General features: G+C 42.7%; 1 protein-coding gene across 1 annotated transcript; it reads right to left on the bottom strand.

Moving 5' to 3' along the window:
• Positions 1 to 697: 697 nt before the first annotated feature.
• Positions 698 to 1,963, bottom strand: LOC123067090 (aspartic proteinase nepenthesin-1-like). The gene has a single exon (XM_044490032.1). It carries the CDS (start codon positions 1,961 to 1,963, stop codon positions 698 to 700), a length of 1,266 nt encoding a protein of 421 aa, XP_044345967.1.
• Positions 1,964 to 16,898: the final 14,935 nt, after the last annotated feature.

Genomic DNA, 16,898 nt, shown 5'->3' with positions numbered 1-16,898 from the left:
GTAGTAGTAGTACTAGCATAGTTGTTCCAACCGGATTCATCATCGGAGGACAAAGCTCCCATGACGTACTGTAGGGTGTAGTTCAGCCACTACATGTTAGGCAGTAAACATGTTGGTCCACCTACCAATCCAGACGCCAGGGAGCTGAGTCCACCACCGGACCGGTCCGAGAACATTTCTCCGCTCCATTGATCTCGCTCTACAATCACAAGCCGCCCGCAAACTCAATCCAAACCACAAAATAGATGGACGATGATAGGTCGGTCGACTGAGACTAGCCACAATGGATAGTAATGTAGACGAGTAACATGAGTATATTACTAGTCTATGTTACTACCTCTATGGTGGGGAGTAACATATGTGTGATAACATGCAACACTTTATTTATTAGGCTATAGACACATCTTGCCTTGATATGTGTGCTGTTACTCATACTACTAGTAACTAGCTATATTACCACTTTCCTCTCTTTCTTCATTTATTGCTTGTCACATCATCTATTTTATCTAGATACGTGTGATGTTACTATCTATGTTACTTCCACTATGGGTAGTCTGAGACCCGAACACACCTATAAATATAAATCGATTTGACTTCCAAATCCTAAATCACACTCATCGAAGCATCAATATCAATGGAAGTTCCACATATGCATGAGTTGAAATAAATTTATCCCAGTGACACTAAACGTGGGCGATCAGAGTTTGCTGCAGTCTGCTGTTTGGAAAGAGAGCTCATCCTTGGCAAGGTCGTAGAGCAGGTGGATGTTCTGCAACTGGAAGTTGCCGATGATGCTCATATCGTTGGATGTATCCATGACCATGCATGACGTGGAACTGTCCAGCGGCACCCAGTAGTTCTCCGGGGGCAGCACCATGTCCGCTCCACCACTGAAGTGGAGCACCATGGACGGTACTTTCTTTTCCTGCGCCACCGCCACACACAGGTCCATCTCGCTGTCAGCAGGCGGCGGCACGAGGCTCCCGTTCAGCTGCCTCCGGAGCTCCTCACGTAGGGGGGCGTATGCCTTCTCGGCCAGAGCCGTAGTGGGGCTGCCGGAGTCGATGATGACACCGCCGCTGGTGCCGTCCTCTTTCAGAGCGAACACAGTCGGTGGGATCGACAACCTTGTTTGTCCCACACTTATCCCAACGAGTGGGACGTAGTAGAACGGGTACTCTTTGGGGCCTTGCACGAAAGACATGGACATCACAGGGCTGCCTCCGCTAAGGCTCGCCGAGGCGCCGACGAAAAGGTGGCTGCTGGCGCCGGCAGTGGCGTTGCTGCGGAGGTAGGGGGTGTGGCAGTAAGAGAACTTGCTGGCGCTCGCTTGAGAGACGAGCGACAGGGGGCCACGGCCAAGCCCTATGAGGCCGGACGCCTCATCGAGGGACCCCGGATAGATCATCAGCGACTCGACGCAGCCGAACGTGAGCCTCGCCGAGCCATTTTGAAAGGCGAAGACCTCGGTGTCGATGGTCCCACTGGCGTCGCCGGCACCGTACAAGGCCCCGAAATTGCAGCTGCCGTCCCGGCGGCACGAGTGCTCCTGGTTGGCCAGGCACAAGGTGTCATTGCATGACACGGCATGGAAGGTTTCCGACTTGGACGCGTTATAGAGGGGCTGGCCCTGCTTGACGCATTGTTTGCAGGTGGAGCACTGCGTCCAGATGAGGTCGCTGCCGGTGTCGATGAGTGCCTCGGCGCGCTGCGGTGGGGTGCCGATCATGTACTCCGCGATGTACTGGCTGGTGTTCCAGTGGACCGGCACGGTCACGTCCACAAAGGACGCCAGGCGCTGCCGGCTGCTAGCCATGGCGCGCTGCACGCGCTCCGCCGCGGTGTAGCCGCCCTTGCTATCAACATGGGTGAGCTCCATGTGGAACCCTGCGCTACTACAAGTAACTAGGGTAGCAGCAGTGGAGCACAACACAAGAACGATCAGCACCAGGCTTATTTCCATTGTTGTTTCCCTTGTTGGTTTGGTGCCTCACGACGTTATATCTTAATTTGTAACTTGTGGCCTCCATATATATGCATCTGGATAGCATGTGGAAACAAACCAACTGACGGAGGATCGTGGATGGTACATCCATAATTTATTACACTAGCTAGTATAATCAACTCTTGGGTGCCGGCCTGAAGCATGCATGGGATTGGGCGGATTTCCTTACGGCTGAATAGGCATAGGACAGTTGTATGGCATTTTAAAAAATTCTACCATTATAGATACAGCTAGCTAGCAGCTGTGATTACATCGCTGATCTCTCCAAGTGTCGACCTTCACAAGAAGCTTGGATTTTCTGGCCAAATCCTAGGGTGTGTTTTTTTATCATTGATCATCTCAATGGTTGCTAGTGCATTATTCGACGCGATAAACCTCCTGATATAACATTACGACTTTACTATTTTATAGAATTTTCCATGGCCTGACTGGCTGGTGTCTGGACTCATACTGATCCACATCCACCAGGCCAAGCCCTTCCCAAGTAAATCTGTCCAATTTGTTATAAGCTCGCCCCGGGCCCCCTATCGTTCTCTCCTTCTGGTTGCTATGATCTTTTTAATACAAGATTTTTACAATCCTAATTCCCTATTTTGCTGTATTCCAAGTTCTAACAGGCCCAACACTCTGATCTCGCGAATTCATTAATCACAAGCGACCCGATGTAGATGAACTTCTCTCTGGTATGTAGCCACTGAACGTGCACACGCTCGGATGACTAGACTACATCTTCGAGTGCCCACCATGAGAGCCAGCCCTCACCTGGCGCCGGATCACATACCGACTGACACCACTACAAGATATACGTCAACTTGCGACCATCACTATTGGTCACTGAATGGTCATTTTTTCCATTTGCAACCTTTTTTGACCAAAAAAAGATGGTCAAAAGCTGGCCGTCGTAAACTGAAATTGACGACCTTCTTCGGGATAAGGTCGTGGAAGGCAACGACCAAAACAAAAGGTACAACCAAAGCACAAGGTTGTTGAACCAACGACCTTTTATTTTGGTCACTGGCTGTCTGCCTAGGCCACGTCGGATCCGACGTGGCAATCTGACGTGGCAAAATTGCGATCAATTGAAAAGGTCGTTGATAAGATTCAGCCCGGTGCAATTCGTTGTCTATATGGGCCAAGCCCATTAATTCGGCCCATTTAATGTTTTTTTCTATTAATTTTGGTCAATCACATGGGCCAAGCCCAACAATTTGGCCTTTTTATTTTCTGGGTCGTGGCCTTTTTGCGGACCTTTTCATTAATCCTATTTTTGGTTTTTCAGAAATGCACAGTATTCCGATAAACTATAGTTTGGGCCGCAGCCTTTCTAGAGCCCAAATATTATTTTGTCAAGTAGAACATTTGGTCTTTTTCATTCACAGATTTCAATTTACACATTTGAACAGCAAAAATAATAAATCTCTCAATTAATTGATTAAATCTAGAAATCATCCAGTAAAATACTCACAAGAGCACATACACGTCTGCACGTCCAACAAGTGCACATACAATCAAAAACAGATACACAAGCACCAAAACTTGGTTGCAACATCAACTAAAACTATGTCGCACATCTCCCAAGCTTCTGATCTACTGTCACAACAGCAGCAGCCTCGACGACATTAGATCCTGATATAGATAAATTATTAGTGAAATACACACTGGCAGTAAATAATATTCTTTCAAGAGGCTAAACTTTATACATACATGCCCAAATGCCCCACGTCAGTAAACACTAAGCATGGCATAACAAACTTCCAACAACTTGAATGCAACAGATTAACATGGTGTTGTTCTACAATAGTAACCTATACATACCTACATGATACATTGGTACAAAGTTTAGGTAATGAAATGAACATCACTATAACACTCACTTGAAGAAAATTCCTATTCTACTACCACGACCATCCATTCAACTAACAATACTAGTAAGTGCACAGAGACTAACATCACAAGGCAGGAGACTATTATGACAATTTTGGCAAGTTGGAGAAATCGTTTAATCAGTTTTGGTATACTTAGGTTATGAGCCAAAATAGACCAAGCAGAAAAAGCAGTAACTGGTGATGCATGAGCATGAATATGGTATAGAACTGAGCATATTAACGTTAAAATTTGGGCCTTCCAACTTTACTGGTCATACATACATATATAAAATTGAGCATGAATCATTGGTCTTAGTTGTATATATGAGACTAGTTGAGCTGTGTATTCTAAGCTCCAAGCAAGTTACAAAAGAAACTGAAGATGAACCGTATATAAGAGACTAAAAATCGAATAGAAACCCAAAAATTAAATACGAGTATAAGAGAAAGGATTACAACAGGTTCAATTCAATCAATTTCATAAGCATTGAATCAGTAGCATAAGCATGCAGCAACAACATAAGCATTTAATCAACAGCAGCGTGAGCATAAGCATTAAATCAGTAGGAGCAGCACAAGCAGCACCACCACCAGCACAAGTGCACACCTATTCAAGCTAGTAGCAGCCTAGCAGGCTAGCAGCAGAAGCATTCAAACAACTAGAGAAGCACCGTACAACAACAAAAGCATTGAAAGAGCAGCAAAGCAGGCTTGGACTGTCACATGTCATATCTTATAAACTTAGGCAAGTGTTCTCAGGTTATCCTTAACATCATGCACTAACTAGGGTAATTAGCATCAAACAATACATAGCAGTACAAGGCTAGGCAAGATACTAAAGACTTGGGAAAATATAGCAGAGTTAGAAAAATGATACATGGCCTTAAAGAGAGGGCAGTGTCAAGTGCGGCCACAGACATAGGCATTAGCTGCACCCACGACCCCTGGACACTCTCACAACCGAAGAGGAGGTGCCTTGCATACGGTCTCCTTCAAGTCTGCGAGAGAAAGAATGAGGTGAAGGTCAGTACACATCAAGGATGCTATTGTTCTGGGTCAAGCTAAGTCAAGGGCATAAGATATTTTAGTCAAAAAAATAACATGTGAACATCTTGCACAAACTAGCATCATTTATAAAAAATACAAAACAAATACGCAAACAGTTGTACAATGGTTGAGTGCTCATACTTCTATTATATCAGGCAATAGCATTTAGCAATACTGATGATCAACTACACTATTCGAGTATCATGAAAAATTAGTTCTCAAGATGCAGAAAGCTTGTTTACAATAGTTTGGGTTTTAAAATTTGTCATATTGAAGCATCACACTAGCAAATGATAGGAAAGATCACAGGAAATAAGACTTCCCTGATCAAGTATACATAAGCATAAAAAAGATCAAACAAGCTCATTGTGCATTTTCTTTTTCAAGGTGATACACAATAAGCATAAGTAACCACTAGGAAATAACTTGCTATCTACAAGCCCTATTATCGGCAACAAGAACATTAGGCAAGGAAGAATGATGACCCACAAGTATAGGGGATCTATCATAGTCCTTTCGATAAGTAAGACCGTCAAACCCAATGAGGAGTAGAAGGAAATGACAAGCGGTTTTCAGTAAGGTATTCTCCACAAGCATTGAAATTATCGATAACAGATAGTTTTGTGAAAAGATAATTCGTAACGGCTAACAAGTAACAAAGTAACTAAGGTGTAGCAAGGTGGCCCAATCCTTTGTAGCAAAGTACAAGCCTGGACAAACTCTTATATAAAGCAAAGCTCTCCTGAGGACACATGGTAATTACTGTAAAGCTAGTTTTCATCATGCTCATATGATTCACGTTCGTTACTTTGATATTTGATATGTGGGTGGACCAGTGCTTGGGTACTGCCCTTCCTTGGACAAGCATCCCACTTATGATTAACCCCTCTCGCAAGCATCCGCAACTACGAAAGAAGAATTAAGATAAACCTAACCATAGCATGAAACATATGGATCCAAATCAGCCCCATAGGAAGCAATGCATAAACTAGGGTTTAAGCTTCTGTCACTCTAGCAACCCATCATCTACTTAATACTTCCCAGTGCCTTCCCCTAGGACCAAACAATGTTGAAGTGTCATGTAGTCGACGTTCACATAACACCACTAGAGGAAAGACAACATACATCTCATCAAAATATCGAACGAATACCAAATTCACATGACTACTTATAACAAGACTTCTCCAATGTCCTCAGGTACAAATGTAACTACTCACAAATCATATTCATGTTCATAATCAGAGGGTTATTGAATAGCATTAAGGATCTGAACATATGACCTTCCACCGAATAAACCAACTAGCATCAACTACAAGGAGTAATCAACACTACTAGCAACCCGCAGGTACCAATCTGAGGTTTTGAGACAAAGATCGGATACAAGAGATGAACTAGCGTTTGAGAGGAGATGGTGCTGGTGAAGATGTTGACGGAGATTGACCCCCTCTCGACGAGAGGATCGATGGTGATGACGATGGCGAGTATTTCCCCCTCCTAGAGGGATGTTTCCCCGGCAGAACAGCTCCGCCGAAGCCCTAGATTGGTTCTGCCCAGGTTCTGCCTCGAGACGGCAGTGGTTCATCCCGAAAGCTTCCTTATGATTTTTTTCATGGCAAAAGACACCATATAGCAGAAGATGGGCATCGGGGGCCTGCCAGGTGGCCCACGAGGCAGGGGGCGCGCCTAGGGGGGTAGGGCGCGCCCTCCACCCTTGTGGCTGGTGGGTGGCCCCCTCTGGTGCTTTCTTCGCCCAATATTTTTAATATATTCCAAAACTGACTTTCGTGGAGTTTCAGGACTTCTGGAGTTGTGCAGAATAGTTCTGTAATATTTGCTCCTTTTCCAGCCCAGAATTCCAGCTGTCGGCATTCTCCCTCTTCGTGTAAACCTTATAAAATAAGAGAGAAAAGGCATAAGTATTGTGGGATAATGTGTAGTGACAGCCCATAAGGCAATAAATATTGGTATTAAAGGATGATGCAAAATGGACGTATCAACTCCCCCAAGCTTAGACCTCGCTTGTCCTCAAGCGAAAGCCGATATCGAAAAATATGTCCACATGTTTAGAGATAGAGGTGTCGACAAAATAAAATACAGACATGAGGGCATCATGATCATTCTTAGAACAACAACATATATATTGTCATACGATTTTTTATGCTAAAGTAACAATCTATTCACAATGTAAAGTATGAATCAGAAACTTCATTGAAAACTACCAAACTATAATCTCAGTCATTGAAGCAATTGTAATTTATCATAACATCGGAAAAGAGTCAATATAACAGCTTTTCAGCAAGTCCACATACTCAACTATAATTTAGTCTTTTACAATTGCTAAGACTCACGTGATACTTATGGGTATGAAGTTTCAATCGAACACAGAGAAAGATAGGGGCTTATAGTTTCGCCTCCCAACCTTTTACCTCAAGGGTAATGTCAACAATAATAATTTATGAAAACCTACATCCAAGTGGATATATATATATCAGGATCTTTCCAACAAATAGTGCTTGCCAAAGGATAAAGTGTAAAAAGGAAAGGTGAAGATCACCAGGACTCTTGAATAAGGGTAGAAGATAAAAATAAAGGATAGGCCCTTCGCAGAGGGAAGCAGAGGTTGTCATGTGCTTTTATAGTTGGATGCACAAAATCTTAATGCAAAATAACATTACTTTATATTGCCACTTGTGATAAGGACCTTTATTATGCAGTCCGTCGCTTTTATTTCTTCCATATCACAAGCTCGTATAAAGCTTATTTTCTTCACACTAATAGATCATACATATTTAGAGAGCAATTTTTATTGCTTGCAACGATGACAACTTACTTGAAGGATCTTACTCAATCCATAGCTAGGTATTGTGGACTCTCATGGAAAAATTCGGTTTTAGGGATGTTTGGAAGCACAAGTAGTATCTCTACTTGGTGCAAAGAATTTGGCTAGCATGAAGGGGAAAGGCAAGCTCAACATGTTGGACGATCCATGACAATATAGCTTATTCGGATATAAGGAAACATAACCCACTACATTGTCTTCCTTGTCCAATGTCAACTTTTTAGCATGTCATATTTTAATGAGTGCCCATAATCATAAAAGATGTCCAAGATAGTATATTTATATGTGAAAACCTCTCTTTCTTTATTACTTCCTATTAATTGCAACGATGACAAAAACTATGTTTGCCAACTCTCAACAACCTTTTATTCATCATACTCTTTATATGTGAAGTCGTTACTCTCCATAAGATCAATATGATCTTTTTATCTCTTTTTATTGCTTTTTTTCTTTTATTTCTCTCAAGATCATAGCAAGATAGCAAAGCCCTCAACTCAAAACTAATCTTTATTAGATAGAACTCACAGACTCGATTACATAGATAGAGATCAAAACAAAACCCAAAGCTAGATCATACTAAAACTTTATTCTACTAGATCAAGATATAACCAAAAGGATCGAACTAAGAAAAACGTTAAATATAGAAGTGTGATGGTGATACAATACCGGGGCACCTCCCCCAAGCTTGGCAGTTGCCAAAGGGAGTGCCCATACCCATGGATTTATGTCTCTTTCTTCGGAGGTGGTGATGATGGAGTTGTTGATGATATAGGCTTGTAGTCCATCTTCCAAGGCATAGGCTCACCATCATAGAAGGATGATCGAGTCTCCTGGATCCTCAAATCTGCATCCAAACTCATCCTCTTGAATCTATATTCATACTCACAGTTTTCGTTTTGCAGGTCATAGATATGGGCTTGGAGGTGCTCGATTTTCTCGTGAAGCTTGAAGATGGTCTCCCCAAAGTTCTTGGCATCCAGCTTGTGGTTGTTAGTGAACTCCGTGATTCATCATGTGGTTGGCGTTGGCTCCGTGTTCCACCATCCCTTGGCACTTGAAAACTTGTTGCTCCATTGCTTCGAGTCTTGCCTCCACGCTTCCGGTCCTCCTTGGTCCCTCCACATCCAGATGTGCAGCACCCCCTCACGCATCTCAATGGTTTGAGGGTGTTGCAGCACCTCCACGAGGTAAGGGTTGATGACCTTCTCAAAAAACTTGTCCTGGGGGCGCTTGGAGACGTCATGGTGATCTAGATCTATCAGAAAAACAGCTCGAAACAAAAGCAGAGGATTTTGTCATGGTACGGTGGTCAAAACCTTCGGGAGATTATATAATGGATTTTTACCGACCAAAAGAAGTATCGTGCAAGAAAACGGAGTCCGGAGAGCACACGAGGCAGCCATGAGGCAGGGGCGCGCCCTCCACCCTCATGGACGCCTCGTGTCTCTCTCGGACTACTTTTAATTTTCCTAATTTTTTAAATATTCCAAAACAGAGAAAAATTTCTATTTGAGCAGTTTTGGAGTCGGTTTACTTACCGTACCACATACCTATTCCTTTTCGGAGTCTAAAATATTTTGAAAACTGTCCCTTATGTACTCCTCTGGGGTTACGGTGTCAGTAACATTGGTTTCAACATTTACGGGATTACATGAGATATAATGTTTGATTCCCTGACCGTTCACCACCTTCGGATTTGTGCCTTCGGAGTTGTTGATTTTGATGGCACCGGAACGATAGACCTCCTCGATAATGTAAGGACCTTCCCATTTAGAGAGAAGTTTTTCTGTAAAAAATCTTAAACGCGAATTGTATAGCAAAACATAATCACCTACGTTAAACTCACGCTTTTGTATCCTCTTGTCATGCCATCTTTTAACTTTTTCTTTAAACAACTTGGCGTTCTCATAGGCCTGGGTTCTCCATTCATCAAGTGAGCTAATGTCAAATAACCTGTTCTCACCAGCAAGTTTGAAATCATAATTGAGCTTTCTAATGGCCCAATATGCCTTATGTTCTAGTTCGAGAGGTAAGTGACATGCTTTTCCATAAACCACTTTATACGGAGACATACCCATAGGATTTTTATATGTAGTTCTAGAGTCCCATAATGCATCATCAAGTTTCTTGGACCAATTCTTTCTAGATCTATTAACAGTCTTTTGTAAGATCAGTTTAATCTCTCTATTACTCAGTTCTACTTGACCACTAGACTGAGGGTGGTATGGAGATGCAATTCTATGATTAACATCATACTTAGCAAGCATTTTACGAAAAGCACCATGAATAAAATGTGAACCACCATCAGTCACTAAATATCTAGGGAATCCAAACCTCGGAAAAATAACTTCTTTAAGCATCTTAATAGAGGTGTTATGATCAACACTACTAGTTGGAATAGCTTCTACCCACTTAGTAACGTAATCAACGGCAACTAAAATATTCGTATACCTATTAGAGGAAGGAAAAAGTCCCATATAATCAAAGCCCCAAACATCAAATGGTTCAATAACAAGTGAATAGTTCATAGGCATTTCTTGATGTCTACTAATATTACCAATTCTTTGACATTCATCACAAGACAAGACAAACTTACGGGAATCTTTTAAGAGAGTAGGCCAATAAAAACCGGATTGCAATACCTTATGTGCAGTTCTATCTCCAGCGTGGTGTCCTCCATATGCCTTGGACTGACACTTGTGTAGGATTTGTTCCTGTTCATGCTCAGGTACACAACGTATAATAACACCATCTACTCCTTTATAAAGGTGTGGGTCATCCCAAAAGTAATGTCTTAAATCATAGAAAAACTTCTTCTTTTGCTGGTATGTGAAACTAGGTGGTATAAATTTAGCAACAATGTAATTAGCATATTCAGCGTACCATGGAGCAGTATGAGAAGCATTTATGATAGCTAATTGGTCATCGGGAAAGCTATCATCAATGGGTAGTGGGTCATCAAGAACATTCTCTAACCTAGAAAAGTTGTCTGCAACGGGGTTCTCATCTCCCTTTCTATCAATAATATGCAAATCAAATTCTTGTAGCAAGAGAACCATCTAATAAGTCTAGGTTTAGCATCTTTCTTTTCCATAAGGTATTTAATAGTAGCATGATCAGTGTGAATAGTTACTTTGGAATCAACAATATAAGGTCTGAATTTACCACAAGCAAATACGATTGCTAAAAGTTATTTTTCAGTAGTAGCATAATTTCTCGGGGCACTATCTAGAGTCTTACTAGCATATTGGATAACATTTAATTTCTTATCAACTCTTTGTCCTAGAACAGCACCTACAGCATAATCACTAGCATCACACATAATTTCAAAGGGTAAATTCCAATCAGATGGCTGAACAATAGGTGCTGAAATTAAGGCTTTCTTAAGTATTTCAAATGCTTCTACACAACCATCATCAAAAACAAAAGGAACATCTTTTTGCAAGAGATTAGTCAGACGCCTAGAAATTTTAGAGAAGTCTTTAATAAACCTCCTATAAAAACCAACATGACCAAGAAAACTTCTTATACATTGGATGTCCTTAGGACACGACATCTTTTCAATAGCATCTAGTTTAGCTTTATCAACTTCAATACCTCTTTCAGAAATTTTATGCCCCAAGACAATACCTTCATTAACCATAAAGTGGCACTTCTCCCAATTCAAGACAAGGTTAGTTTCTTCTCATCTCTGCAAAACTCGATTAAGGTTGCTTAAGCAATCATCAAAAGAAGTTCTGTAAACGGAGAAATCATCCATGAAAACCTTAACATTCTTTTCACAAAAGTCAGAGAATATAGCAGTCATACATCTTTAAAAGGTAGCATGTGCATTACATAAACCAAAAGGCATACGTCTATAAGCAAAGGTACCGAAAGGCAAGTAAAACTGGTCTTTTCCTGATCCTCTTTTGACACAGATATTTGAGAGAAACCAGAGTAACCATCTAGAAAGCAAAAAATGTATATGTTTGGATAGTCTTTCTAGCTTTTGATCAATAAAAGGTAGAGGGTAATGATCTTTTCTAGTAGCTTTATTTAATTTGCGGAAATCAATTACCATTCTATAACCTATAACAATTCTTTGTGGGATCAATTCATCCTTATCATTAGGAACAACAGTAATACATCCCTTCTTAGGGACACAATGGACAGGACTTACCCACTGACTATCAGCAACAGGACAAATTATACCTACCTCCAGAAGCTTTATTATTTCATTTCTTACCACTTCTTTCATCTTAGGATTTGACCATCGTTAATGATCAATAACTGGTTTAGCATCTTTCTCCAGTTTTATTTTGTGCTGGCATAGAGTGGGACTAATGCCCTTAAGATCATCAAGAGTATATCCAATAGCAGCACGGTGTTTCTAAAGAGTTTTCAATAATTTATCTTTTTCATGCTCTGAAAGGTTAGCACTAATAATAACAGGATATATCTTCTTTTTATCAAGATAAGCATATTTCAAAGTATCAGTTAATTGTTTAAGCTCAAACACGGGATCTCCCTTGGGTGGAGGGGGGTCCTCTGCGATTGCTACAACCGGGTTATCCGGACATGTACCTCAGACGGGTGAAGCTGAAAGCTAGAGTTCTTAAGGGAATAATTGGTCGGCACGTACACAACATACTGTTTTTGGAAAAACTATGGACTTGGATGCCTGCACTATGGATACGAGCCTAGGCATGCATCATTTTGCATGCTAGCCCAAGGAAAGGACCCCTAATGGAACTATTTTTCTTGAAAATGTTTCTTATGTTAAATTGTAATATAACATAACTCCCCGAACATATTTTGTCTGTTGGAGCAATATGACCGGATTGCCATGATTCTGAAAATACTAAATGTTTCTTGGTTAAACAAAATATATTGAAACACTCCAACTTCTTGGTTTAGAGGTAGAAGCCGAAGGTCTGCGATGACAATTTTTTTTCTTTTTATATGTTCGGCAGGAGATAAGTTCGGTCACAAAGTACATTGATACATAGAATCAAATGCCTAGTCTCTTTATATGCCATCTAATAGGCTACCTAGCTTACAATCTTGTTGCGAATATTCCGCCGCTATCATTACTTGGTCATATACCAAGCTTACAGGAATCTCCTTCCCATCGGGTCCTTGAGGTCCAACTCGGGCCATATGATTCGGATCGAGTCCGGTGTAACGTGTCTTCACCGTGGCCCATGCCTCTCGTGCACCTTCATGGCATGCGGACGTCTTCCACGGCTTAAAGCGATGCCGAGCACCCTTGAACAAATCTGCCAACCCCTCCATACTTTTTGGAGGGGCATTGGACGGCCATAAGGCTTTGGCCATATTCTTCATGGCCTTCCGGGCACGCTCGTGCAGTTTTGACAGTTCCTTTAGAACGTCGCTTTGCAGTCCGGACACTTCCTCCTCCTGGTGGCCAGTCAACATACCTGTATGAACCAAATTATAACATTCTGTATTGTATAATTGTCAATACTTCGGACGGTTCTAAAATTCATACCGAATATACCGCCCTTTAGCCTTTGGTTTTCCTATTGTGCCTCCACGAGTTGAGCCTTTAAGCTCTTTATCTCTTCGACATGCTTCTTCACTTCTTCTTCTAGTTTTTTATCTTTGCCAAAGTACATTGGGGCACTCTGCATTTCTTCACGCTGGGTGACAACGACATTTAGCTGTGTCCGGCTTGTCTCGAGCTCCTGGGACAATGCGCTGTTCTTTAGCTTGAGAACCTGCGGTTATAAACGACCCTCAAATCGGTTGGTTCCTACCACTTTAAGTCTCGGGGCTACTGCTATCTATCTACTCAGTTTACATAAAATTATACATGTATATCTTTTGAGAATAGGCGAGCAACTCCTGTAAGTCCGTCCCGGGCATCTCGGATTTACGCGCCCACAGTGCTGAGGGCGGTAAATTCCTGCTCTGTTAAAGCAGGGGTGCGCAGGGCTTCTTTCAAGTGTTGATGATTCATCGCACTTTCCACTTTGGAGTTGGTGATGGACACCTCATCCGGCTCTTGATGGGGCAGATGAGTCTACGTTGCGCCAACGTGCGCCCCGGTCCTAGTTGACGTCTCCGGCGCCAGATTGGCTGCTGCTCGGCTGGCCGAGATCTTGTTTATGGTCCGCCGGGTACCCCTCCTGAGATAGTAGAAGGAGGATGATAAATATGAATTCGGCTTCACGCCTAAATATGAAATAAGGCTCATACCTTTTTGGTGATGGAGCAGACATAGTGGCGCTCCCGGCCTCCTTTCGCTTCACACGACCACCCCTTGTGGGCATCGTCCTTCTTCTTGTTGCCCGTCCTTGGGAGCGGTTCGCTGAGCGCCGATCCTGCGAAGTGGGTCCAGTGCGGAGAGTAAGTTAGGAACGGAAATGTCACTCTTTTTTTATTTCTGAACACTTACCTTAACAAAGGGGTAGAGATCGGGATAATCGGCCATGATAACTACTTCCGAGCCATCAAGGCTCGCATGGTAATAGACTTCGTGTTCAAATTCCACAAATATATCTGGTCCTCATGGAATCCGGGGTCTTCATGACGTGCGTGGTCTTCTGGTTGGGGAGGAGGGCAATGGGTGTTCTCGACTACCTTCCACCACGACTAATTTTTAATCAACCAGAATATTTAGTTAATGCACTCCGATGATAGAAAAGGTGCTGAAGGACTAAACTTACCCAGTTGACGGGGTTGTACATGGAGAAACCGCCCTGGCATTGTAGGCGGGCGAAGTCTTCTTCCTCTCCTTTATAAAGGTCCATAAGCATGGCGACCAGTGCGGTTTTGTTATCTGGACCCTTTCGCGTATAGCGAGACGCATCGTCCTCCCCGTTGTAGTTCCACCAAGGACCCAATCTGGACTGAAGAGGCTGGATACATCGCTTTATCGCAATAGCCATGACTTCAACGATGCAGAGTCCGGAATGGGTCAACAATCTGACCTTGCTGACCAATCTCATTACTTCCGCACTATCCTCTTGTCTAGGGGACTTGGGGAGCCAGCTGAATAGCTTCTTTAGAGGAGCGCTGGAGAACTCGGGAAGCCCGTGCCGAACAGGGTCCGGAAGAGGAACATCTTCGATGTAGAAACATTCCGAAGACCATTCGTCGGACCCCCTCTTTGAAGTCCCGACTGGGTAACCGGATCCGTCTATGCGCCATACTTCGGCGCTGCCCACTTCAAATATGGACCCTCTGCCCTGGTGGCAGGAGACAAGGCAGAAGAACTTCTTCCATAGTTCAAAATGAGCCTCGCAGCCTAAAAATAATTCGCAAAGGACGACAAAACCAAAAATGTGCAAAATAGAACCTAGCATGAGGTTGTGCAGTTGGATCCTGTAATCTTCCAGTAGACCCCAGGAAGGGGTGGATTGGGATCCTACGCCCCTCAGTAGGAATGAGATGAAGCACACCCTCTCCCCTTGGCTGGGATTGGGGAAATTCTCTTCCAAAGCATCATCGCACATCGAAGTTAACCCTGCCCGCACGGAGACTAGATCCGCGGGGGGAAGATATCTTTGCGTCTGCAGGCGATTGAGCTGGAGATGGGATGCGGAACAACTTTTCCAATCCCCCTGTTGAGGGCCATGAGGACGCAAGGAGGAGCCGGGGACATTGGCCATGGTTTGAAGTTTTTCCGTTGTTTACTCTGTTGCTCTTGGGGCGATGCAAGATAACGTTTTGGAGATCTAACCTCATTATATAGGCGCTGCCTATGCCTGCCAGAAATATTAAAATACAAGGGTAACAGACCATTTGCATTCACTCAGACGCGTCGAAATCGAGGCGATGGCAGGGAGGAATCATAAAGACTGGACACAAAAACCGATGCCACACTATCATCAATCCGGAGTATGGTGGAGAACCGGCATTGCAAAGCCGAAGATATATATCTGCACACTACATCGTCATAGAAGGCAAGTTCGGGGGCTACTGAGGGAGATCTAGATTCGGGGGTCCTCAGGTGTCCAGCCTAGTAATATGGGCCGGGTTGGATGGGTCGTACAAGATCAAGCTGAAGATTATCCTCCGTATCCGAATGGGACTTCTCAATATGTAGACAGTAAGATTAGAGTCCGGAAGTTTCCTTCCGTGATGAACCGACCTTGTACAAACCCTAGGCCCCTCAGGTGTGTATATAAACTGGAGGGGTTAATCCTTAGGGGCTATCTTCTTCACCGTCATTGAATACTCATAGGCTAGAAATCTAGGGTTTAGCCATTACGATCTCGAGGTAGATCAACTCTTGTAATCTTCATACTCGTCGAATATAATCAAGTAGGAGTAGAGTCTTACCTCCCTTAAGTGGGCCCGAACCAGGGTAAACACTGTGTCCTCTGGTCTCCTGTTTTCATTGATCCTTAGATGCACAGCTTGGGCCCCCCTACCCGAGATCTACCAGTTTTGACACCGACAGCTGCTGCTACACAAAAGTAGTAGTAGGGGTGGTTCGGGGCCCACATTACAGGTAGTTTAGCAGTAGCGCAGGACAAGCTTTTAAATCTAGGCCGATGCAATCGGTATCTAGGATGATATATCACTTTTGGGTCTCTACCGATATAAACATAACATAACATTTTGTAAATATCATTTTCAAACATATCATCTGATATGGACCGAAATATCGACCGATATGGCTGATATCTAGCCTGATATGTCCACAGATATAGAACGATATGTAGATGACAACAATTATTTATTAGAATATAGTGAAATAATATTATGCATTTACAACATCATTATATATTATCAAAATCATGCACGATGTTTCGTACAAATACATATAAATCATATTCATTTTAATCTTAGAGTAAAGATTTTGTGAATCTTTCCTTAATAGTTTCTTAATCAACAAGTTAACAAACTAGGAATCTAAAAGTGTCATGTTAAAGCATTGACATCATACATTTTTTTTACTAAAAATAAATGTTTTGAACAAGAATAATAAAAAAATAGACATGTTTTCTCTGAAATATTTACATATCATCCGATATATCATCCGATATGTCGAAGCCAAAATGATACGAACCAGATATCCGATATTTTTGAAGCTTGGCGCGGGTACACCCATACTACTGCTACCCGAAGTAGCAACAGCATGGGGTTGCACCCCGCTACTATTAAAAGTTAGTTGTAGCGTGTCCCC

This window comes from Triticum aestivum, chromosome 3B, assembly GCF_018294505.1.
Source record: "Triticum aestivum cultivar Chinese Spring chromosome 3B, IWGSC CS RefSeq v2.1, whole genome shotgun sequence".
Classification (NCBI taxonomy): Eukaryota; Viridiplantae; Streptophyta; class Magnoliopsida; order Poales; family Poaceae; genus Triticum; species Triticum aestivum.
The sequence above is the reverse complement of the archived record's forward strand: the minus strand, read 5'-3'. Positions and strand labels throughout refer to the sequence as shown.